This window comes from Haliotis cracherodii, unplaced genomic scaffold (assembly GCF_022045235.1).
Source record: "Haliotis cracherodii isolate W230 unplaced genomic scaffold, xgHalCrac1.p SCAF_1, whole genome shotgun sequence".
Classification (NCBI taxonomy): domain Eukaryota; kingdom Metazoa; phylum Mollusca; class Gastropoda; order Lepetellida; family Haliotidae; genus Haliotis; species Haliotis cracherodii.
In genome coordinates this window covers 45,455,823-45,482,846 of record NW_027266264.1, presented here as the reverse complement: position 1 = coordinate 45,482,846, position 27,024 = coordinate 45,455,823, and the positions used below count along the sequence as shown (strand labels likewise).

General features: G+C 44.2%; 1 protein-coding gene across 3 annotated transcripts in view; it reads right to left on the bottom strand.

The window, feature by feature from the left end:
* Positions 1 to 27,024, bottom strand: part of LOC139478270 (DNA mismatch repair protein Msh6-like) — a 110,382-nt gene that overhangs the window by 5,224 nt on the left and 78,134 nt on the right. For 2 of the 3 annotated variants that reach the window (XM_071260687.1, XM_071260694.1), the window contains exons 25-32: positions 26,805 to 26,905; positions 24,707 to 24,936; positions 11,687 to 11,819; positions 9,769 to 9,867; positions 9,485 to 9,604; positions 9,013 to 9,100; positions 2,142 to 2,231; positions 430 to 584 (exon numbers count right to left, since the gene is read on the bottom strand). In XM_071260687.1, the coding sequence (XP_071116788.1) occupies positions 430 to 584; positions 2,142 to 2,231; positions 9,013 to 9,100; positions 9,485 to 9,604; positions 9,769 to 9,867; positions 11,687 to 11,819; positions 24,707 to 24,936; positions 26,805 to 26,905 (1,016 nt within the window). The remainder of the gene's footprint in view (positions 1 to 429; positions 585 to 2,141; positions 2,232 to 9,012; positions 9,101 to 9,484; positions 9,605 to 9,768; positions 9,868 to 11,686; positions 11,820 to 24,706; positions 24,937 to 26,804; positions 26,906 to 27,024) is intronic. The other variant, XM_071260700.1, reaches the window with a different exon arrangement.

The window sequence follows — 27,024 nt, the reverse complement described above, 5'->3', positions numbered from 1 at the left end:
GTGTCCCAGCCTGACATTAGCATCTCTACATCCCATGTGTCCCAGCCTGACATTAGCATCTCTACATACCATGTGACCCGGCCTGACATTAGCATCTCTACATACCATGTGTCCCAGCCTGACATTAGCTTCTCTACATCCCATGTGTCCCAGCCCGACATTAGCATCTCTACATACCATGTGTCCCAGCCCTACATTAGCATCTCTACATACCATGTGTCCCAGCCTGACATTAGCATCTCTACATACCATGTGTCCCAGCCTGACATTAGCATCTCTACATACCAAGTGTCCCAGCCTGACATTAGCATCTCTACATACCATGTGTCCCAGCCTGACATTAGCATCTCTACATATGATGTGTCCCAGCCTGATATTAGCATCTCTACATATGATGTGTCCTGGACTGAAATTAGCATCTCTACATACCATGTGTCCCAGCCTGACATTAGCATCATGACTGAACTCCTCCACCAGTGAGTGGTAATGAGTTGAGAAGAGTGTACGACAATTGACACCCTTGGACAACTCCTGCACGACAGAGCAGGCAATGGCAGTGCCATCGTATGTTGCTGTGCCTCGACCTGTGTAAAGACAAATACATAGTTACAGACACATTGCCACAAGGCTGTGGAGCTCACATGAAGTTTTTGGATATCATAAGAGATCAGAAAGGGCAAACAAGGAAAAGCAATATCAATAAAAGTGGTCTCTATGCAACAGACACCCTCACAACATGTTCAGTAAATCAAACAATAGTATATCCTTAACTGGACATTGGGGTCAAAATTACACATTCATCTTGACTGCCATCAGACTGTTTGTTTATTTCAGAATTAGCATTCATACTCTAATGAACTCACACAAAGTGAAAGTCAATTCTTATAGTTTTTTGTGTCACTATTTTTACCTCAAAGGACATAGACCTTGGTCTATACACAATTATATTTAGTATGTGTGACTTCATGTTCATACTGACAGCCATACAACAACCAGCTGTATCTTGGAATAAAATAGTTCCTCAAAACAAAAGGTGACATGAGTTTATGTATGCTCAACAGGGACACCTTTTGTAGTATCTGTAAAGAAATGTGCTCAAATAATATGATCATTAGAAGAGAAAGGTCTCTTAAGAACTACCTCAGTGAGTCAGTCACAATGACAGCACATCATAATACATTCACATCAAGTAAAAGATGTCAAAATGACAGACATGATAAACGATAGAGTTGTTAATGACCTGTTTTAGTCATCATTGATCAACTGGCCGATCACTGAAAGGTGATAAAAGATGGGTCAAATAGACACTAAGGTAAATTCATAGATTGTTGTAGGCTGTCACTGTCAGCCTCATCACGGATCGAGTTGATGCTACGATAGTTTGGAAGTGCATTTCTTCAATTTGTTCATTAGGAGGGGTCGTAGCAAGGATATTCGTGAACAATCATGCAGTCAAATTCTCTGATGTTTCTTAATGTTTACTGAAATGCTGAGTTCAAGGATCTAAATGTTCAGAAATGACGCTTCTGTATGTATTCATTCTAAGGAATTCCCAGGGGTTTCCCCAGGAATGTGGAAGTAGTCCATCAGGGTTTACGTCATTTCAAGAACGCAGTCGCGCGAAAAAACGTATGAACGTCAATTTTCACTGTCATATGACCGACCTCTCGTCCAATGGAAAAGCTGTTTATCGTGTAAACTTCAAATTAAAAAATTATTTGTTGTTTAACGCCACACTCAGCAATATTCCAGTTATATTATGGCGGTCTGTAAATTGGCGGACAAGACAATCCAGTGATTGATATCATGAGCATTGATCGACGCAATACAGATACGAGATATGCATCAACCAAGTCTGCGAGCCTGACCACCTGATCCCATTAGTCGCCTCTTACAACAAGCATAGATGCCACTTATGACAAGGATGGGTTGCTGAAGACCCATTCTAACCCGGATCTTCATGGGTGGCTATTGCACTGGGCAGGCAAAGTGGAACATGAAGGTCAAAGGTGAAGGTCATTCCACATCCAACCAATAATATGTGTTCCTCTGTCATTAAAGCACCCGAAACAGAATATCTATATCATACATCTCAATTCACTTTCACCACATAATTAACTTGCATTAAATGTGCTGCTCACCTAGCTCATCCATGAGGACAAGAGAGTGCTTGCTGGCATGTTGTAAGATGGCTGATGTCTCACTCAGTTCAACAAAGAATGTGCTCTCACCTAAATCAAAACAGAAAGTTATAGTACAGATGAAGTTAAAAAGTTAATATTTGTTGTTTATTAACACATATGCATCTTTGATATTCACACAGTTGATTGGTGGGTGCGTGCGTGCGCTATTACAGTGGCTTGAACACTGCAATATACTGTAAAGCTTGAAATTAATGTGTCTCCAAATTAATAGGACTGCTGATCACTAGCCAATATTGTGACTCAATATCAGTGCGACTCCCGGCCTCCACCCCATCCCCAGTGGAATGATACATATCCTTACCTTAATCCAATCAAACACCAAATAGCGCCACTTTTTAGCACTGAGTAAAGCCGTCTGTAAGGCTAAAAAATATAATCTTGGTTCTCAGGCACCGCCGCATCATCATAAAGTTCGCTGCACGTTTTGTTTTTATATCCATTTTAAAAAAAATTATAAAAATAAATATCCTTAAATGTTCCGCGTCTGGAACACACGACCTCAACTGTGAAATGCTACAATACTTAAAAACAATGCGATCTAATATAACATGCAGTTACTACCCTTCTCATGCTCACTGCTTTACTGCGCATCTCGTGTGTTATGGTCATGGCGGCAGTAGGAGTTTGTGTGCTTGCTGTTTGCAAATTTGGTCAATGAAAATTAAATTTGCGATACAACATCACTAGACATGATGATGGTATTTGTGTTCTGTATGAGGGACAATGTTTCATACGCAGAGGTTATTTGTCTCGTAAAATAAGCAGGTAATCAATGCTAATTTATATACCCCGGCTATAAAGCGAATCTGAATAAAGCACATCACTAGTGCATACAAAATCTCTAAATTTGCAATAAAATGTGTTTGTCTTCCGCAGAAAAAAAATTACATCATAGCCCTTCAGCAAATTCAGGGAAATGGAACAGATTATATCAATTAAACCATAAAATACTCAACCCTGTGTATAAGACGACCCAAAGCCCTCTTAATTCTAGTTATGAAAAACACGCCTTATACACAACGATATACAGATTTGGATTCTTACTAGTGTGTACACAAGCCTCCCCTCCCCTGCCACCAAAAAAAGGGCCGCCCGCCCACACGATATTATTGCCTGAGATAACAACAAACAGAGATTTCCTAACAAGAACACACAGTTTATATGTTAATTCTGTTGACTGGCATTAAGGAAATTCAAAGGCAATAAAATAATTGAACCAACAACAGTTCATTGATTGGAGTGGTCAGTGATGCCAAGCTTGACACGAGTTGGTAGAACTCAAGACCCCAGCAGTGATAACTCACTGCATGCCCATTGTGTATCTCCTATTCTTTAAATGACATTGTCATGGACTTGTTGCAACTGCTGCTCAATAAACAGTGTTTGTGTATATATTCAAGTTGGTATTTCCGCTATCCAAAGTGTGCAGTGAGACATTCTAATTGTTGATAGTCACTTTGGAGACATGAATACGAAGTTTCATTAATGCGAACAAAGACCACTCACATTTTTCGCATTTAATTCATGCTCACGTTAATTTCAAGATTTACAGTATACAATCCATTGCGACTTCAACCAATCAATCTGTATTCAATCAGTCATTCTGTATTCAACCAGTCAATCTGTATTCAATCAGTCAATCTGTATTCAATCAATTAAAGGCCACAGACCTAGAGTACATCTAGTAGACATATGTCACATACATTTTAACCATTATTTATTGAGTGTGTCACTTACCATGCATCTGCTGGCAAACCCATTCAACAGAGCGTGTCACTATCAACAAGCGAACCCATTCCACAGAGTGTGTCACTATCAACAAGCGAGCCCATTCAACAGTGTGTCACTATCTACAGGCGAACCCATTCAACAGGGTGTGTCACTATCAACAGGCAAACCCATTCAACAGTGTGTCACTATCAACAGGCGAACCCATTCCACAGGGTGTGTCACTATCTATAGGAGAACCCATTCAACAGAGTGTGTCACTATCAACAGGCAAACCCATTCCACAGAGTGTGTCACTTTCAACAGGCGAACCCATTCCACAGAGTGTGTCACTATCAACAGGTGAACCCATTCCACAGAGTGTATCACTTACCATGCATCTGCTGGCGAACCCTTTCCACAGAGTGTGTCACTATTAACAGGCGAACCCATTCCACAGGGTGTGTCACTATCAACAGGCGAACCCATTCAACAGAGTGTGTCACTATCTACAGGCGAACCCATTCAACAGGGTGTGTCACTATCAACAGGCAAACCCATTCAACAGTGTGTCACTATCAACAAGCGAACACATTCCACAGGGTGTGTCACTATCTACAGGAGAACCCATTCAACAGAGTGTGTCACTATCAACAGGCAAACCCATTCCACAGAGTGTGTCACTTTCAACAGGCGAACTCATTCCACAGAGTGTGTCACTATCAACAGGCGAACCCATTCCACAGAGTGTATCACTTACCATGCATCTGCTGGCAAACCCGTTCCACAGAGAGTGTCACTATTAACAGGCGAACCCATTCCACAAAGTGTGTCACTTTCAACAGGCGAACCCATTCCACAGGGTGTGTCACTATCAACAGGCGAACCCATTCAACAGGTTGTGTCACTATCAACAGGCGAACCCATTCAACAGAGTGTCACCATCAACAGGCAAACTCATTCCACAGAGTGTGTCACTATCAACAGGCGAACCCATTCCACAGGGTTTGTCACTATCAACAGGAGAACCCATTCAACAGAGTGTGTCACTATCAACAGGCAAACCCATTCCACAGAGTGTGTCACTATCAACAGGCGAACCCATTCCACAGAGTGTGTCACTATCAACAGGCGAACCCATTCCACAGAGTGTATCACTTACCATGCATCTGCTGGCGAACCCGTTCCACAGAGTGTGTCACTATTAACAGGCGAACCCATTCCACAAAGTGTGTCACTATCAACAGGCAACCCATTCCACCGAGTGTGTCACTATCAACAGGCGAACCCATTCAACAGGTTGTGTCACTATCAACAGGCGAACCCATTCAACAGAGTGTCACTATCAACAGGCGAACCCATTCCACAGAGTGTGTCACTATCAACAGGCGAACCCATTCCACAGGGTTTGTCACTATCAACAGGCGAACCCATTCCACAGAGTGTGTCACTTACCATGAATCTGCTGGCGAACCCATTCCACAGAGTGTGTCACTTACCATTCAACTGCTGGCGGATGAGATGAGATTTTGCAAATTTTCAGTGATATTTTGTCTTTACACAGTGGAAACTGTATTTGATTTTCAGTACTTGTGACTTGAATAATGTTACAAGATTATATGGATATATCCTTGTCTATGACAATATCGATAGTCTACTTTAGAAGAAATTACACTAATATTTCTGTATTTCTGTTCATTGTCGACTATATAAGGAATCATTTGTGAGGAAAATCATAGATCGTTTTAGGAGGCATGTTCATTTCATTGGCATGCAGGAGACAACAATCTGCAGTTATCAAATTTCGACAATGTGTGTTTTTGATCACAGGAACTCGTTATTGGGTAGTAAATAAAACTATATACCCCCCCCTACTTACAAATAGGGGGTATATATTTTTATTTAGTGACCAATAACGAGTTCCTGTGGGTTAGATCGTAACTTAATATAATATAGTCAAAATGATGAAATGAAATAGCGACCTTTTGTTGGCAAAAAATACATTCCAGTGTTTTCGTCAATTTTGCTGTCTTATTTCCATCTGTGGTGTGTCTCTGACAGTATCAAATTAAATCTCATCAATATGGACTTTTCATTTAATTATTGACAGTTTAGTATAAGACGATTATTGCTCCAGGTTCGCCTTTTTGTTTAATTAGCACCAAGTCATTTATTTTCCGCAGAAGGCGGCATGTTTGCCATGTGCAGCAGCCAGAAATGTCACCGGAAGTTGAAAACACTGTTGACATTCACGATGATATGAATTACATTTGAATGATTAAGTCACAGCTTTCAAGTTTTATGTACAACTCTGGAAGTAAACGTCTTAAAAATCTAAATACAATTTGCTGTTTGGCCACTAGAAATAGTTAAAAATTTTCTCTTGATTTCTGCATGGACGCACAAACATGTACGTCTTTGATTTCTCCTAGGATTTAAGTATTTAAAAATACTTTTAATGACTTGGTGTTGTAGATTACGGAATAGGATTTTCGTGCGCTACCAAAGTGTATTTATTGTAAAAGCAAAAACTTGTTTTGCCAATCAGCTCCATGGAGTGATACTGGAATCGGTTTTGCACTTTAACCTTTAGCCTGCTGAATTATTTTCACACTTCTTACACCTGCCTGCTGGATTAATTTTAGCATAAGGCCCTCTAAAGAGGGTGGGTGATTTCAAACAGTCGGTGCCTCATTAAACAAGGGCCAATTGAAGAAATATTTTGCACATTTATTCCTGATAGAAACCTACACAGTACTATATAAAAATATCCCGGTATTTTCAATCATACCAAGGTTCAATCATACCAAGGTTAAGGTTAAGGTTAAGATTTGTGCCAAATGATTTCAATAATCATATCTCCGATATCTTAATTTTAATTGAGTAAAATTTCGGGTTTTTTTATTGGCAAATATCAGCGCGATGGTAAATTATGAACCATTTCTGTAAATTTATTATCTAAACGTTAAACAGAAAAATAACTTAATTTTCGAGGTCATGTCAGTTGCAGAAATACGAATATTCGGGTTAATCTGACAGGTCATGTTATAAAATTTGTAGGAAACAATTAATGACTTATAAATATTCACTAATCCTAATTTGTGGAGTTGCTTGTTTACCGCCGTTGCCATGATCGCACAAGTTCCATCCAATCGATGATGATACGATTCAGATTGTTTTTGTTTACAATTGGTTACACCGAAAGTTGCTAATTTTTAGAAATTAAGGAATATGAGTGTTTTCCTTTCGTCAGCAAACAAAAATTTATGATCGAATAGGAAAAATGATGAAATTATGAAGAAAATATCGGACTGCATGCCGCTCAACGTGAAGTGCCAAAAGTCAACAATGGCTGTTTCTGGGAGTTGTGTGCCATGAAGTTTGGCCGAAACTTTTTTAACTCGCTATAATTTCTTTTTGAGGTAAATAAATGACTGAAAGTTTTGATATTGAGCAAGCTGAGCATTTATGCATGTCATACAGAATCGCGGCAGATTCGGAAACCATACAGACTTTCAGATGTTTAATGTCTTAAACAACCTCTTGCTGCCCCGGGAAACCGTCAAGGATTGCTCCCTTGCATGCATGGACTTAAGCTTACTCATGGACAAATTTGTTTTAGCACTAGGTTTTTTAGATCTCGTCCTATTTGGACATTTGGAATGAGACGATACCAGAGTAGTAAAATTCCAATCTCCTCATTCAATCTCCTACAAGTGACGATTGTAAAGCTCTATGTTCAATTATTCTATCGCTGGCACCAAGAAGCATGAAGACTTGGACTACCTACCTGCCATTATTCTATCACTGGCACCAAGACGGGTGAAGACTTGGACTACCTACCTGCCATTATTCTATCACTGGCACCAAGACAGGTGAAGACTTGACTACCTACCTGCCATTATTCTATTGCTGGCACCAAGAAAGGTGAAGACTGGCCTACCTACCTGCCATTATTCTATCACTGGCACCAAGACAGGTGAAGACTTGACTACCTACCTGCCATTATTCTATCACTGGCACCAAGAAGGGTGAAGACTTTGACTACCTACCTGCCATTATTCTATCGCTGGCACCAAGACAGGTGAAGACTTGACTACCTACCTGCCATTATTCTATCACTGGCACCAAGAAGGGTGAAGACTTGACTACCTACCTGCCATTATTCTATCACTGGCACCAAGAAGGGTGAAGACTTTGACTACCTTCCTGCCATTATTCTATCGCTGGCACCAAGACAGGTGAAGACTTGGACTACCTACCTGCCATTATTCTATCACTGGCACCAAGACAGGTGAAGACTTGACTACCTACCTGCCATTATTCTATCGCTGGCACCAAGAAGGGTGAAGACTGGCCTACCTACCTGCCATTATTCTATCACTGGCACCAGACAGGTGAAGACTTGGACTACCTACCTGCCATTATTCTATCGCTGGCACCAAGACGGGTGAAGACTTGACTACCTACCTGCCATTATCCTATCACTGGCACCAGACAGGTGAAGACTTGGACTACCTACCTGCCATTATTCTATCACTGGCACCAAGAAGGGTGAAGACTTGACTACCTACCTGCCATTATTCTATCACTGGCACCAAGAAGGGTGAAGACTTGGCCTACCTACCTGCCATTATTCTATCACTGGCACCAAGACGGATGAAGACTGGCCTACCTACCTGCCATTATTCTATCACTGGCACCAAGACGGGTGAAGACTTGGACTACCTACCTGCCATTATCCTATCACTGGCACCAAGAAGGGTGAAGACTGGCCTACCTACCTGCCATTATTCTATCACTGGCACCAAGAAGGGTGAAGACTTGGACTACCTACCTGCCATTATCCTATCACTGGCACCAAGAAGGGTGAAGACTGGCCTACCTACCTGCCATTATTCTATCACTGGCACCAAGACAGGTGAAGACTTGGACTACCTACTTGCCATTATCCTATCACTGGCACCAAGAAGGGTGAAGACTTGGACTACCTACCTGCCATTATTCTATCACTGGCACCAAGACGGGTGAAGACTTGGACTACCTACCTGCCATTATTCTATCACTGGCACGAAGAAGGGTGAAGACTTAAACTACCTACCCGCCATTATTCTATCGCTGGCACCAAGACGGGTGAAGACTCGGTCTACGGGTGTCAGCCTACACTTCTCGGCTGGGACATAACAGCCCTGGAACAAAAGAGGGTGAACTGTTGAAACTGTTGATAATTAACTTATCCCTTTCATCCTGACCGATACAAAACATCTTAACGAAATCACACTGACATTACAGATCAAACCAATTCACACTGACATTACATTTCAAGGGACTGACAATGGTCAACTGCATTTACCTTCTGAGCCCTTAGAATAACATCTGCTTTATGTAATCATGCTTTTCATGGATGATTTGATCAAGTAACAACAGTCAAAGTCAAAAGGACACATATACCACGTGTTAAAAGGATGTACAAAGTTCCATGCAGATGTTGAGCTGTTACAGATTTGTTTCAGGGTGACCATGCATGCAACAATGGCAATGAGTGTGTTCTTTTAGGAGACTAGCTATCTCACCAGTTGAGCCATGATAGTTATCAGCCCCACTTGTCTCATGAGTGTAGATTTGCCACCCATGTTGGGCCCTGTCACCAACACAATACGACTGTTGGAGTACACACCACCCTCATCTGTCTCCTGCACAAAATGAAAACACCATTAACGTCACTGACACTTACTTCCTTATCAACATACATCCACATTTGTCTTTTTCCTTGATGCCATGCGTTTATGAAGCTCGACAGACACGGTTATCTATCACCTACAATCACATACAGAACATAGATCATGTAAAGACTTACATCATCCACACCTATGACCGTATCATTAGGTATGAAGTCTCCGCCAGTGAATGTCCGAGCGATACAGGGGTGACGAGCATCACGCAATTCCAGGAATGGCTGCAGAAGAAGTTAAGTAAAATCTAAATATTTGTACATTTGTATACTTCTGGGATGTGAGCAGGTTTTCACAAGAAAATAGAGGAAAACTCAGGGGGGGTGGGGGAGTGAGTCAAAATTTTTTGTAAACATTTGATTGTATTCAGTTGCGAGTGATTTGGTTGCATCTGCGAGCGAAATTTGAGAAATTTGAGAAATATTTTAACTTAACTCTTTAAACACTGTAGGCCGGTACACCGGCCAAGAAGCCTCGAGTCCTCAGACACCGCAGGCCAGTAGACCAGCCAAGCTGTAGTCACGTCAAAATAGTTATATAATTTTAAGAACCTACAGGTCATATCACTCATTTATCAAATCTCTAGCATTCCACAATGTATGAAATACATATTCCATTTCAATTTATCCTTATCTATCGCTAAATTAAAAAATATTCTTTATTTGTAGCAAAGTCATTGAAGATGAAATTCTTGGACTTGAAGTTTGACAAATGGTCCACATTGGACATGTCAAAGAGCAAAATAAATATGTTTCAAGCAAACCAACAAACATATGTCTAACAGTTGTCAAACTTACAATTAAGTTATTATTTTCATCTTTTTGTGCAATCGCGTGTAATGTAAGTCAAATGACATCTTGGCTTTCGTCGCATCGAATTGTCGGCTCGGACACAATGTTTATGCCAAAATATATGCATGAAAAGATCTTTGTCACAGCTCATAACCTAGCACGATACATCCATGAAGTTCCATATTTTTTATAGAGATCATGATTTCCTGCTTAAAACGAACAAGCAGAATAACACGATTTAACAACAATCTTTCGTCAAAATCTGATATTCATCATACACAAGGACAGTACCATTGCTGTAATTTCATTGGCTGCCTTAGGTCACATGCTCAAATTTGACCAATCACAAACCTTGTAGCAGATTTTGGCAAGAAAACGTCATTAGAAACCTATTGTTATCCAATATATTTGTATATTACAGCAACGAAAATTCTCAGGGCGAGGTTACCGTCATGTAGATGAAAATAAGCTTTCTAATGGCATGTCACATGGCAGTCTTCGATGTACGTGTTCATTCAAAGCTTTGAAAATGGGGGTATTTCTTCATGTTACTTAGCAGACAGACGCTGTTATTGAGAAATGGGTGACAACACACATTATTTTTCATTCTTTTTAAAATAATTTACCGATTACGTAAACAATGAAAATAAAAAAGAAATGGGTAAGTGTATTTTATTAATTGCTGCAAATAGTCAAATTTTCACTTCCTTGGTCAATAATCTGGATGTTATGAATGTGTAAGCTTACATTTACTTAATTTACAACAAAATTAATATAATTGTAAGTGCATTATTTAAATAATGTAATAAACATAGATTTCATATGTTTGAACAGTAGGACGTGGCAGCTGGTGATTGACAGCCAAATGCAGTCGCGTCTCCGACGACTTGGTCCCCTTTCCCGCAACAGAAAATGCACATCACTGTGAGATGAGGTGAAATGGGGTTTAATGTCACGACACGTGCGTGTCTGCTTGTACTAGTCTGGACTAATGCCAATTTTATAGTGCTTGCCCACTGAAATACCATGCCACACTTTAACACAAATACTGAATATGATCCAACTATTCCTTGTTTTAGCCCTTTAATGTCAAGCCCAAGGCAGGGTAACCACAAGTTGCAACTTTTTTCTATGATACGACCGGGCAGACGCTCTACCACTAGACCACGGCAGCAGTCACTTTCATTACGTTTGATCATAGATCATGTTGACATTGTATTGTCCTCATCACATTTCATTTATCCTGACCTACCTCAACATTCTGTCCCAAGTCCACAAGCTCTGGGCGACAAGTGACGCCATCTCCACACCGAGAGTACTCGGCAAGGGAGATAATCACATCTAACACCGAGAGGCAGTCCAAAACATCACGCCATTTCTTGTGTCTGCAAACATAAACTTATATGTTTAATATGATAATAATTCACAAGAAAACACTATTGTCACTATCACCCAGTATTGGGCACATTAGAATTTTGTTTGTTCATGTAGACCAGTAGTAATATAAATGATAAAAAAGGTCCCATAAAGCCCTCAGAAGAGACCGGCACTAAGGTTGCTTTATGTCAACAGAAAAAATGATAAGATGTTTTGGTTTGGTTTGGTTTGTTGTTTTACGCCACACTCAGCAATATTCCAGCTATATGACGGCGGTCTGTAAATAATTGAGTCTGGACCAGACAATCCAGTGATTAATATCATGAGCATCGATCCACTCAATTCGGATCGATGACATGCATGAACCAAATCAGCGAGCCTGACCACCCGATCCTGTTAGTTGCCTTTTACGACAAGCATAGTCGCCTTTTATGGCAAGCATGGGTTGCTGAAGACCTATTCTAACCCGGAATCTACACACAAAAGGCCCCTTCTCTGGAAAACAAGTTATGGCACCAATTCTCTTAGATAAGCTAACTTCAGTTGCTTCTGAGAAAACTTGTCCCCATTGCAGACACTCTGAACTGAGTAAAATAACATGGATCAAGGGCCATAACTGTGTAAATCAAATCTAACATGTAGCAAGGGAAGTAACTGTGGTAAAAAAAATAATATAGCACCAATGTTTGAACTCAGTCTTGACAAGTTTCTCGGAGATAAGCATGCAAACTGTCGTTCATGTAATGTCAGTAGTTTCTGAGATAGGTTGTACCCATCGCAGACTCTATGCACGAGGTTGAAGAGCATGGAGCAAGTGCCATGACTGTAAAAAATGAATTTAAGACACCAATTTTTGAACTCATCATGACCAGTAATAACTTAAATAGTTTTGATAAAACTTGTCAGCTTTGAGAAGCGGACGGATGGACAGACGGAAGGAAAGAAGGAAGGAAAGACGGATGGACGGACAGACAGACAAACTCCATTCCTATATACCCCACCCAATTTCATAGCGGCGATAATAAACACAGAGTCAAAACATGGGACTCCACGATATGTTACTGCACGCTGAATATTATTAGTAAAATCTAAATATTTTTTACATTTGTATACTTATCCTGAATTACTCCTTAATGCATTCACTGCTTACATTACAACAAAAGAGACAGTGCCTCTGGGTGAAAAAAAAGAAAAAGCTGCTTCCATCTCAAGTCTGCTTTTTGTAGGACCAGCGCCACCGTCGTGTGACCAGATGTGATGTCACATCAAATCATGTTCCTGCTTGTTATCAAACAAGGTCTTCTGAAGCTGTACTGGGGAGGCAGGTCTGTGACAGGTGGGCCCTCTTGCAATAATGCAAGATAAGTATCAGACAGTATGGAGGAGGGTACACCTTCAGATGTCAGAAAAACCTCAATAAATAAAACCCTTGAAAAGACAAAAACTTGTCAAATAAACGTAAGGCGGAAAAAGCATTAAAACGCTGGTGCAGTAGGGCTGGTTCAATCTTACTTACAGACGGAACATAAGAATTGAGGAAAAAGCAATGTACACAACTTGTAAGAATGGATGATAGCGTAACCTAAAATCTTTACATACTTTGTTACCGAGCTGAAGCTGATAAAAAGCTTTGAAAACTCCTGTCACCTGGCGTGTCGTAGACAGTAGGGAAAAGGGAAAACTGGGATTGTATTTAGCGAGCCTTGGCGAGCTAAATACATAGTGTTTATTCCTAATACAGGATATTTACCATCCCCAAACACGCAAACGTAATAACCTCTTTATCATATAATGTCTTTCTTTAATTCTGTACTTGAAAATTGCTTTCCCTCTCTCACAAACATGACTGGCTCAGTCTCTGGTTATTACCTGAAAACCTTTGCTTTGGTGGAGTGTTGTCCACTGCCAACATTCTCACTCTCCACCATGTTTTACGTTTCAAATTTTCTGTTGTTCTTGGACAGTCCCAGCAATGCCGGCGCTTGCATCTAACGACTCCTCTATCTGATTAGCGCAGTCACAAGCCACGATCCAGTTGTCACCTTCTGGCATCTCATTACAAGGCCCATATGCTGGATTGAATGGTAAACCGACTGGCGAGCAGTAGGCCCATCACCTGGTACTGGGTTCGATAGGGACACTATTCGATCCCACCCTTCGGCAATACCACTGGATACTGCGCTCAGGAATATGGGTAGGCGTTAGATACAAAAATTACCCAAATTGTTACTTGCACAAGTATCTAAGACGCCTAAGTGTTGGAAAGACGATTTTCCCTTTCATGCCTTAGAAATATAGTGGCTGTCGAGACCTGTATCTGGGTCCTACACCAAACTCAGATACACCACTTGGCTGTTCACTATGAACTGTGTGTGAAGTGGACCTCGTACCTTGCCTACGGCATATTGCGGGATTTGAGATTATTGCACAGGGTGATTGAAATATCACGGGTCAAGAACTCTTGTCTGTAAACACGGGAATATGGTCAACTTACCTAAAGGGAGTGGTGCAGGTTTATTGTACCAGGTTGGTTGGCATGCTTACTGGAACGTAATGCTGCAACATGTCTAGACACCTGTCACTGCATATGAATGTGACAGAGTCACGATCTTCAACAGACCGCTGGAGTCTGCATGCGCATTATCGCCTTCCTGCAGAGGTGCTCATTTACAGGGCTGTTCTGGCACACAACAGATTTGGCATCCAGCATATGGGCCTTGTAATGAGACGCCAGAAGATAACAACTGGATCGTGGTTTGTGACTGCGCTAATCAGATAGAGGAGTCGTTAGATGCAAGCGCCGGCATTGCTGGGACTGTCACAATTGGGACCAAGAACAACAGAAAATTTGAAACGTAAAACATGGTGGAGAGTGAGAATGTTGGCAGTGGAGGACACTCCACCCCATGGCTAAGGTTATCAGGTAATAACCAGAGACTGAGCCATCATCCTCGCAACACGACAGGACTGCTGTAAAAATATGTGTGACCTGTGTATAAATGGAGAAACTCAAAGGAGAGAGAGGTGAACAAAAATAACATTTGAAATAGGCAAGTCTGTGACAAGTGGGCCCTTAAACGAAGTAATGCTGGATATGTATAAAAATATTTTGATTTTACAAAATGTTTTACTTATCCTGCATTTTTCATTAATGTATCTGTATCAGGTTAGCGATCTTGTAAGCCTGAAGGATGGCTGTGTGTAACCATAGAGATACAAGTATATAGATAAGGGATACAGGTATGAATAACCGTTTCCTCGAGCCACGCCTAGTTTTGGAGTGGCGGATGAAACCTCGCAGTGCACGCACTGGGCACAAAAGGAATTCACCCTCATCCTCAACTCCTACAATCGTTGAAATTTGTGGAATAGTGAAGGAACGATCCGGTTGGCCTGGTAGTTGATCTTTTGCTATAAAAACCCGAGATGTACCACTACGTGCGTACCATGCTCAGAACGGACTCAAACGATGTCGATTGCCTATAATTCACTCAACCATGCCGCAGAGAAAAATTGTTTTCATGGTGAGGTCATAAAATAAGGATGCCTCATGGGGGGGGGGGGGGGGTAGGTAGGTTAAGAATTGTGGTGGCTCTGTCGTAGGGTCTTGCCTTGCAAAAGGTTTTAAATGACCCCAACTTATCATTGCATAACATTAGAGAGACAATGTGCTAATGCAATAGCCTTAGCTGCCCGAGCCAAACAGCCCTTTGCACTTATTTCCTTAGGTGTAGAAATGCAGTTTTGGCTTCATTATTGAACTGGAACCTGAGGAACCTGCAGTCAGAAGGATGGATAGGTATTGTAGAATTTTCCTATTCGGAATATTCTATAAGTAAAACGTTACCACTGTTATACCGAGGCTGTTGTCTCCCACAACTGCTGCTATAGCGAAATCTACCACAGAGATCTCAATTACCTCATGCAGCACGTGCGTAGCCACCTAGCTGCCATGTGACACCCTTCACTCTTGTCTCCTGCGAGAGCAAGTGCTCGGGGGACGGACGGGCGGGCAGCAGCCCAGTGGTAACGTATTACTTATAGAATATTCCGAATAGGAAAATTCTACAAATTACATTAAGTAATACGTTACCACTGTTATACCGAGGCTGACTACCACAGTAGGCGGTGGGGAGCACCTACAACCCGAATCCTGACTGCTAGCGTTCCTTCCGACCAGCGGAAGTAAACACCAAGGCGGAAGCACTCGATGCGCATGCACCTAGCTAGGCGTTAGCCTATAGGAATACCAAAGCACTGTCAAGCGCATACCGTAAGGCTCAATCGTCATTGCCAAAACGATTGGTGACTCCAAACGGCCCCACTGGATAGGTATTTCATCGCCGCAGCGGATGAGAACACTGTATCCGCGTGAGCTAAATCTTAGATCAGGTTAAACAGTCGAAAAGAGGGAAATTAATTTCCTTCAGACCGTATATCCCAGAGCAAGCCTACTTAAAGTATGCATTAGGCGCGTGACCTAATTCCAGTATTCGTAAGCATGTATCGCAAGGTTGGAATACACGACAGACAATTAAATGCATAATTGTCAAAATACAAATAAGGACAAAACACACAAAAAACCGCCTCACCTGTGGTGTGAGTGCGCTGGTTTGCAGGACCCCCACTCCTGTACCCACGGCGTGGGAACATTGGAGACGACCCAGATTGACAACCGTGCAAGGACTGACGACTGCGGAGTTTGGAATTGCGCTGGACACACCCCCTAGATGACCGCTTGTGCCGCGATCAGCGGCCCAAGACGGTGCACCCCCTCCACGTCTTAATCAGAAACCTTTCTGAGGTAATGATTGGCAAAAACCGAGTCAGAACGCCAGTAACAACCTCGTAATATTCTGTGAACAGAGATATTCGAGTGTAGGGCAAATGTTGCCGCTAGCGCCCTGATCTCGTGCGGGTTTGACCCCGCTACCGGTAACCCCCGAGACCGGTACGCCAGATTGATGACAGAACGAAGCCACAACGCAATCGAGTTGCGAGTTATGTCAACCGTGCGATTAGGGTTACACGATATGATACGGCCCTTCTTAAGATCGTGCTGTTTGAAACCCTTGATAATACCCCGTATCACCGGCTCTTTGGAGAGACTGGTACCCATAGCAACGTCCCGTACCGTAGCAACGGATGAGACATAGTTGGCAATGGAACCCCCGGAGAATTTCCGGGTCTCTCGGAGGTGAGACATGAAACGAGCAATATCCTGCACAGATACCTTATCTGGCGAATGAATGTGATGTTTACAACACCACTTCGTGAAAATAACCCAACGTGCATTATACACCTTCTGGGCAGAATCACGATGCATACTAACGTATGCCCGAGACGCCCGGCGAGAAAAAACTTTACTCCTCAGACGCTCGGTGACAACATCCACGCGTGCAGATTGAACTGCCCTGCGTTTGGATGAAGCTGACGGGTGTGAGGGTGGATCAAGAGATCCGGTCTCACAGGCAGTGGGAGTGGCGACTGCGTGACCTGGGTCAGCAAGTCGGGGTACCACGATCTGTTCGGCCACATGGACACGATCAGTAACATTCGACAGCGAACTCCTTGAAGCCGGCTTAGAATGTGTGGTATCAACGCTGTCGGCGGTAAGCATAAGCGTCCAAGCCCGTCCAGTCTAACGCGAGAGCATCGTGATCGATGGCCCTCGGGTCCGGGACTGGTGATACAAACAACGGGAGTTGATTGTTGAACCGTGTTGCGAACAGGTCGACCATCGGACGACCCAAACGTTCGCACAGCCACTGAAACACTACTGGGTTCAGCATCCACTCTGTGGGGCTCGGATCCTGAGGCCTCGATAGAGCATCGGCCAGTACGTTCCGCACACCTGGGATGTGACGGGCGCGTATCTGGCACGGGACACTGTCCACCAGAGCGTAAAACTCGAACGTGAGATCGAGTAGCGAGTGACTGTGGGTTCCCCAAAGTTTGTTCACATAGGACACTACCGTCGTGTTGTCGGTCGCCAGCATGAGCCGGGCGTCGACGAGACGATGCTTCCAGTGATTGACTGCGTTGATCACAGCCTTGAACTCGAGACAATTGATGTGAAGACGCACCACAGCCCCGAGCTCACCTCCCCCTCTAGATGGGCGCCCCAGCCCACTAGAGAGGCGTCTGTATACAGGTTCAACGTGGCCCGGTAGGGCCGCATAGAGACTCCTGATAAGACATTGTAAGGGAGCGTCCACCACTCCAGATGCGGTCGGAGCCGATCCGGGAGGGCGACGGTCGCACTGTTCACCTCCGTTGCTAACAACTGGATTAAAAACCGTTGCAGCGGGCGGAGTTGGAGACGACCCCGTTCGGTGCAGTCCTGGGCTGATACAAGTAACCCTAACAGCTGCTCCCAAAAGTGAACAGTCTGTTGCACCGCTAAGACTTTGGCAATCATCGCCTGAATTTTGTGCCACCGGTCTGGGGGGACAAATAGGCGATGGGACACCGTGTTGAACCGACCTCCGATGAACTGCAAGTTCTGAGAAGGGGTTAACTCGCTCTTGGGGAGATTGACAATCCACCCCAATTGCTCCAAGAGCCGACGTGCGAAAACGAGATGGCGTGACAGGGTGTCCGTCATTCGATTTGCTACTAGCGAGTCGTCCAGGTACGCGAAGTACCGGACACCCCTCCGGTGGAGGAACCCCACTATGGGGGTGGTTAACCGGGTGAACAGCCAGGGAGCGGATGAAAGACCGAATGGGAGTACAACCCACTCGTAGTGCCTGCCTTGAAAGACAAACCTGAGATACTTGTGATGATCCGAGTGAATCGGAACATGCAGATAAGCATCCTTCAGGTCGATCGAAGCTAGCCAGTCGGCCGGCATGATCAGTGCTTTCAGGTCCGTCAAGCTCAACATTCTGAACTTGGGCAGCTTGCGCAGGTAGAACTCGTTGAACGATTTCAAGTTGTGAATCATTCTGAGTTCGGCACTGTCCTTCTTGGGAACGAGAAATATCCTGGAGTAAAACCCCTCTGTTATTTCTGGTAGAGCTAACTCCCGAACTGCCCTCTTCTCCACCAACCTGCCGATGGCATCGGCGAGGAAGGGAAGATCGGTTTCCGAATAGAAACCTGCCGACTGGGCAACGGTGAGCGGCGGATTCGCTTTGAGATCGAGCCGATAGCCGTACCGAATCGTCTTGACCACCCACGGGTCGTCGAACACTTGTTCTCAATAAGTCTGGAGTCTGGCTCCCACTGGGGAAAGAGAGGGGGGCCGGACGGGCTGCAGCAGGCGCAACTGTCCAGGGCCAAGTGACTCGGGTTCGTCTACGGGCCAACCGAAGTTGGCGCAGTCGGCATACGAACCCCTCCAATGAGAGTCACCTGGAGGGGCCCTTGCCGTCCTTAGACGACTTGGGCTTCCCCCAGTTCCCCTTCTTCCCGCGAAAGGGCTGCTGAGAACCCTTACCGGAGCCCTCAGAGCGGGGCTTCTTCCCGGAGGAAGAACGACCCGACCCCTTAGGCCTGCCGGACGCAGCATCCTGGGGCGCGCTCCGCTTCGGAGCGGCACCCAGGCGCCTATGCAAGGACCCCACAAGATCCAGTGTGTGCCGAGAGGCCTCGGCAGACACAGCGGCCTGTTGTTCCTTCAGAACCCCAGGGATCTTGTTATTAAACAGGGTCCGAGCAGACCAAGGCTGCGAAAGGAGCACCTCCTGATTGGCAGCGTCCAACCCTGAAGCAGCCAGATACGACTGGCGCCGAAGAAAATGGCACGTGCCGGAAACAAAGGCCAAAGCCCCGGCAACGTACTCCAGGGAAGCATTCAAACCGAGCAAGCAGTTGTAAATGCGCTGGTCTCGATCCGTAGGAGAAACTTCGACCAGACTGGCCGCTGCAGCCAGGTATGTGTCTCCGTGAGACATTGCCAGCATGGAGTGTCGAGCGAGGGTGTCCAGCTGTTGCAAGGTACCTTGTGGTACCGTGGCAACCGGTGGGGCACGGACCCCCAAACGCTCCACATGGGCTTCCGCAGAAGGACCAGCCTCGGGAAAGGCAAGGTCATGTACTGGGAAAGACCCTTTTCTCCACGACGGGGGAGGTAACGGGAGACCCCGACCGGAGGCAGCCGTGAAGGCCTTCTCCAAAGAAGGCTTAATCCCGCGCAGCAAGGTTGATGCCGGGAAAGCCTTGTCGGACGTCTCGTCGTATACCTCGGAGGAACCCACGGAACCGTGGATTCCCCGCGGTATCGGCAGGGGCTTTGGCATGTCCTCGAAGAGGTCATACACCATGGCCACGCGGTCCTTAACCGATAGCGGAAGCAACGGTTCGGGGGAAAGGACCGGTAACCACGGCAGCTGCCGCCGTACCGGTGGACCCCGCGTCCGAACCCTCGGCCACCGAAGAGGCCGGGGACGGAACAGCCAGCGGCCTATCTTGCGATAAGGCTGCCAGCTTGGAGTCCACAAGTTTCGACAACAATGCGGCGACGGAATCCCCAGACAGCCCGAGGGCCGCAAGGGGATCCGCCGCAGCCGAGGAGGTGGTACCCGCACGGGGACCCCGACCGGACAAACGGCCACCACAGGGGTGGAGACGGACTGTACGTACAGCCGGTACCGCTTTAACTCCGCAGGCCCCAGACCTTCGCACAGGGTGCACCGGGTGTCCCCGCAAGGAACCCTGCACCACTGGCAACGATCTTGGGGATCCCGGGACGACAAAAACTTTCTGCACACCCCACAACTCCGAGGAGCAGGGGTAGAGGGGGTGGATACTGGGGACATATCCATGTCAGACATTGATTGTTTGCTATAAACAAAGAACAAAACATGGTTACAACGCACGCACCACAATGATTCACAAACGAGCATTTTCACAAGAAAATAAACGAGCAATGTGAACATATAACATACACATATAACTTTTATTAAAGAAATAAGTTATGTTAACCCCCAAAACATACAAGAACAGGGGAAACGTAAAACACAACGTGCATACGCGAACCCCGCAAGTATATAGAAAAAAGGGCGGGAAAAATTTTCCGTTTGGCGGGAAAATTATAACCAAGCGTAGCTACCGCAACGCCCCATAATAGCACAGTTTATTAGAGAATAAACTATAATATATATCACCAAATCTTCAAGGAACGCTGCAGCAGGAGAAAACACGTCTTGCTTAGCAGACGAAGGAGACAAGAGTGAAGGGTGTCACATGGCAGCTAGGTGGCTACGCACGTGCTGCATGAGGAAATTGAGGTCTCTGTGGTAGATTTCGCTATAGCAGCAGTTGTGGGAGACAACAGCCTCGGTATAACAGTGGTAACGTATTACTTAATGTAATTATGCAGGTATGCATCCTGCATGTCAAGACATAATCTGACATAATCTTGATCATAGGATCATGTGTTTCATTAAGGTGAACAGCTACAAGTAAAAATAAGTGACAAAACCCTTTCCATGATCATTGATGCTGGCTCTGAGCAGTCTCAATGTTGTGAGGGGGATAAGGTGGATGCTCAAGTTAACATTCATTGAACATGGGGAGATTGAGAATCATTTGTATCTGGTCTGAGTCCTTCTTTGGTACAAGAGAAAAAAACAAACCCTTTGTTAACTCTGGGGTGTGTAAAATCTCTACAGCTCTTTTCCTCACCAATATGTCCATGTTGGATTTTAGTAGCAGATGTTGGTTCCTTGGGTACTGCCAAGGTGGAGGAGCTGTGGTCAATGGTAGACCACCTGTTCAGTCGGTAGCCTTAGTGTAGTATGTGGAGCATGAAGCTGTCCTTAAGTATGGCCCAGTTCTGCCAGATAAGGTTAAGTCTCCCACCTACGGGGGTGTCGACAATTGGGAGGACTAGGGTCGGGATTTCCCAGTTGTGACTGTCCAACACTTCAGTGGAATTTACCACGGTGTGACTGATAACAGCCGAGGTTTACCTCTGCCACACCCTTTTCCTCAAAAATAATCCTGGTCTTGACCTTCAAGAGAAGAGCATCTGGATTTGTAATTACCTGACCTGCCTGCCCGCTGGAAGAAACGCTGAGATAAGTGCTCCAATGCAAGTAATTAGATACTTCAGCATGCATGCCCACGATTTGCTGTTGAACAAGAAGCTAGTTGACCAAGGATGACATAGGAGCCTCCCAGTTGGTAAGAGCTAAATACCCAAGCCTGCATGTAACAGTAATCTCTGCTAGTGTGGCCCTTAGGTGGTTCCAAATGCAGTCAATCTGACGCTGTTGGAATCTAAATGGTTAGGTCTTTACGAACACGTCATCCTTTGTAAATCCTAATAAAAAATTTGTGCCTGATCTACTACAGTAAAAGCATGAATAGGCAAATCATCTTTCCTGAATTTTGGCGGTTTGAATGATGGCGCAAGTGTGAGTCTTGAGAAATCCTCGTCCAGTGCCCTAACCATATTTTTTAACATCGATATCAACCGGAATTGAAATGGGATGTGACCATATGGTATCTTTCTTATCCCACCCCGTTACCAGGAGAAGGTGAAACTGATATAAGACAGCCTGCTACCCACTCGGGCATTTGCTCTAAGCTGTATTGAGTATTCCATTCAACTGAGGAATCTCCATCTTCACCATTTGATAAGACCGAAGAATCGGAATGATGGTGACACGCTCTCCTCAAAGGAGAACAATTTCTACTAGGGGTAACCCTTCCTCTATCAGAAGGCTTTGAAGAAACACCTCGTGATAAGGACTCAAGCGATGATACCCTGTTGTATTGGCTCTAACCAAAGGCATATGTGTTGTAAAAGAACGCGCATCTGGCATTTGGTAAACGACAGACGCCAGTGTAGACGCTAATGCATGAGTAAGTGTTCTAGCAGACGCGTGCATCTGGTACATAGGCACAGGTGCTAGATATAATTGTGCTATAAATTTCTGCCACATGGATTGCATAAAAATCTGCATCCAATTGCTGTTCTGGTCCAGTGCCGATGGCTGAGTGTATGTATGTTGCGCTGACAGATAGGTAGGCGGAGCAGCGCTAAGCTGATCATGTGTCGCTGACGTAATGGGGTATACTGGAAGCACTGAGTCTGATAAAATTGCCTGGTGGGTAGGAAGACACTGTTCTTGGCGCAAGCCCTTGTGAAGTGACGCACATTAGTGTCGACTGGATGGTGGCTTGTGTCTGCGCTACCCCATCATAAGTGTCGTAAGGGGCGCACACCAGCGTTGCAGTGGCCGTCACAATAGAAGCCCTAGATGCCTGAAAATTAGAAGAATGTATGATACTCACAGTAACATCCGATATCGTTGAAACTGGAGGAGAGTGAATGTCTGCAGTCACTACTACAGAAGTCATAGTTCCAACCGAAGACAAAGGTTGCTTAGTAAAGATATAGGATTGTAAGTTGATCGTGTCCTGCAACTAAGGCATCTACCTCTCAATAGGACTGGACAGCTGCAAAATAGTTTGTGAGTGACCTATCTATAAATTGCAAAACTCCATGGAGAGAGAGAGGTGAACAAAAATAACATTTACAGTTTGGAGTACAAACATTCATGCAATCCAAACAAGGTTGATGAGGATCTTTTGGAAGATTTTTTACGACAATTTCTGCACCTCGCAAGCATGTTGCACAAATAGGGAGTTGTTGATTAATACACATTTAAAGAATTGCCAAATAATTTTAACAAATATCAGCAAAATGTTTACAAGTTGAAAGTGTATACAATGAAACGAAGCACGCAAAAACTCTGTAACACCAAAGCTACAAGTATCTAAACAAGTATTTGTCACAAAGTGACGAAATGTCCCCTGCCTGTATATACACCATAGTACCAAATATGAAGACAATCCTGAGATTAATTCTTGAGATATCGCGGCAACACTGTTTTCCAACTCCACAAGCAGATTTGCCTGCTGTGACCTTGAAAATGGGGTCAAGGTCACCAAAACCGACTGGTGTCTGCGGAGTCTGTATATACACCATAGTTCCAAATATGAAGACAATCCAGTATTTAGTTCTTGAGATACCGCGGCAACACCGTTTTCCAACTCCAAAAGCAGATTTGCCTGCTGTGACCTTGAAAATGAGGTCAAGGTCACCAAAACCGACATGTGTCAGTATATACACCATAGTTTCAAATATGAAGACAATCCAGCGATTAATTCTTGAGATATCGCGGCAACACCGTTTTCCAACTCCAAAAGCAGATTTGCCTGCTGTGACCTTGAAAATGAGGTCAAGGTGACCAAAACCGACTGGTGTCTGCGGAGTCTGTATATACACCATAGTTCCAAATATGAAGACAATCCAGTGTTTAGTTCTTGAGATATCGCGGCAACAAACAGGTGGGACGTACGGACGGTCGTGAATACTATATCCCCGCTTCGCGCTTTCGTGCGGCGGGGGACAATAAACATAAGCATGTTATAAGTACCTAGCATGTAAACAAATGTAACACAATTTCAAAATGCCGGAAACAAGCCACTTGGTGGGAAAAAAAGACAAAGTCTTTTTACACAAAATCACCTACATATTAATACACAAAATGGTGAGAGTAATATGAAAAAAATTCATCACTCATTGCAGATATAATTTAGAGTATTAGCCGAAGCTAAAAGCCTAAAAAAATCCAAAGTTGAGGAGTCGAGCTGAGACATGTCCTAGCTGTTGCGCAGCAGGCAATAAAATGCTTAATGATTTGCCATCAAGGTCACATGATAGCGGCGATGGTCCTTGCAAAAAGGAGGATTTGAAAACGGAGACATCTTTTTCTTCACCCAAGACAATCACTGAGCGCTATCCATGTTGTCGTAAGGTGAACAGTCAATGCATTAAGAAGAAATGCAGGTTAAGAAAAATTAGGGTTTTAGTAAAGTCTTTGAGACGAAAATTTGAGGTGAATATTTCAAGAGTCCCATACTTCTACCTTACCTTTCATCAAAGCTGGAGAATACTCTTCTCATCGTGTCCTTCAGTGCTGTGTCCTTTCTATCTTCAGCTTCTGTCAAGTCTGCCAACATGTCCTCAATGTCTGGTGTCCGGTACCGCTTCCAACCTTTCTTAGATGACATCACCTCATACTCATTAGGTACCCGTTTCCATGCAACCTCTGGTATCTCCATTTGGTAGCGGTTCTTGGCGGTGCCCCAGTACACCATTGCCTGGAATGTAACACAAAATGTTAGTTGGCAGGATATATAATGAAATACTCATCCAACTTTGCACCTTCAGATATATACTGAACTGCAAATGAAACGTCACCATGGATAGATATATGAGAAACCTTATTTGTCCAAACACCTTAAACATACTTTGAAACATATTAAATGGATGAAACTTGGCGAAACTGATCATCAAGGTTGAAATTAAAGGGTCAAATATTCTTAAAGTGAAAGTCTCTGAGAAAATGGCATCACAAGTCAGGATCTCCTGTGTCAGCCATGTGCATTGATGACTGCTGTGCATCGTCGATACATGGAATGGATGAGGCGGTTGATGAAGGCCATAGTTCAGCTGCAGTTGTCGGTCTTGGTCGGACGTCATTCAGCCATCTTTGAATCTCGTCCCACAGGTGCTCAATGATATTTAAATTGAGACAGGGCAGGCCACTGTATGCTTCTGATGCCACTCTGATGGAGGAAGTCTCTTGCTGCTCCCGCAGTTCAGGCACGGGCGTTATCATGCTGAAACTCATGGTTGCGGCGACATGCCAAATTAGTTATGGCGTGTGGTCTGAAGACTTGATCAATGTACCAAGCTGCTGCGACACTATTGTCTCTCCCTGGACCGATGTTCTGGAAGACCACAGGGCTGACCCTCTTTGCAAGGCCAATTCCACCTCCCACCATGCTGCTCAGACCACCACACGAGTCTTTCTCAAAAAACACAAGCATCCGAATAATATTCCCCTGGTGTCGCCAGACTCTTTCTCTGCCATCTGCTGTTGAGATACAGAAATGGCTCTCGTCTGAGGAGGACCCTTCTACAGAGCTGGTGGCGCCAATGCTGGTGCTGTGTTGCCCACTGAAGACAGTCCTGGCAATGATGTGGTGTCAGCATGGGTCCTCAGTGTGGCCTGTGACAGAGGAGGTGTCTGCTCGTCAATCGTCGATATACGGTGTCTGCACTAATGTGTCGCTGGTGTGTCCCCATGGTCTGTCAAGGAATTTTCCGCAGCAGTAACAAAGCGATCTTGAAGATGCTGTCACACAATCTGATGATCCAGACGTCGGGTGGTGACCCTTGGTCTTCCACTACGTGATCGGTCATCTGTGGTGGTGGTGGTCTGGTACCATTGCTGGAGCCTGTATATGGTCCTTACATGGACTTGCTGGGCAGTTTGTTCAGCTTGCAATCGTCCAAGGGCTTGGTGTTGCTGATTTCTTGTCAATCTTGGCATGTGGTAGCAATTCAATAACGAATAAATGTTATCCGATCTGGGTGGATTTTTATAGGGCAAGAAATGGGGGGGAATGCCTGTGCATTTCAATTTGCACTAAATTCACGTGCATTGGGTTACCATGGCCATTGCCGTGATGCGTATGGGCGATCGGTTTTATTGTCATCTGCTTTGTTTTTTATCTTCAAATTTCATTTTTCCGGACAAGGTAATGTTAAATTTTAGAAACTTTGACAAAATTACTCAGATATTTAAATAACTACTTTTCATGCATTGTTACTTGGGGAACCATTTCTTTTGTGGTTCAGTATATATATATTTTGAAATTTCTGAATTGAGGATATGAAGAAATATAGTCAAATAGTTTTAGAAAGCAGCTATCTCTCCCTCAAAGACTGCCTCCTTATTTTCAATGCTTGATCCAAGTTCACCCAAGATTCACCTGACAAGACCTCCCAGATAGGTTTGGGGTATCAAATCAGGAGTGAAATATCTGATTTCAATGAGATCAGAATAACCTTGCGACATAAGCTTGACATCTTCCCTACCAATCCCTGTTAACAAGATGAGGTGGCATCGTGACCAAATTATATCTTTTTGACCACAAGTACATCTCTAGGAAACACTGACCATACAACTAAGCCGATCTCGCTGTTTGTCCAGATACTGAACCAGTCTCTTCTCGATGGCTTTGATGTCCTGGGAGGCCTGGTCATAGTCCAGATTGACCCCTGAAAAACACCAAAGGTACAACTGCCTCATCTGTCATGACAAACATCACATGATCTCATCAGCACACACTATTAGCAATGAAATGATCTTAAATATACTTCATGGATTTAACTTCTTA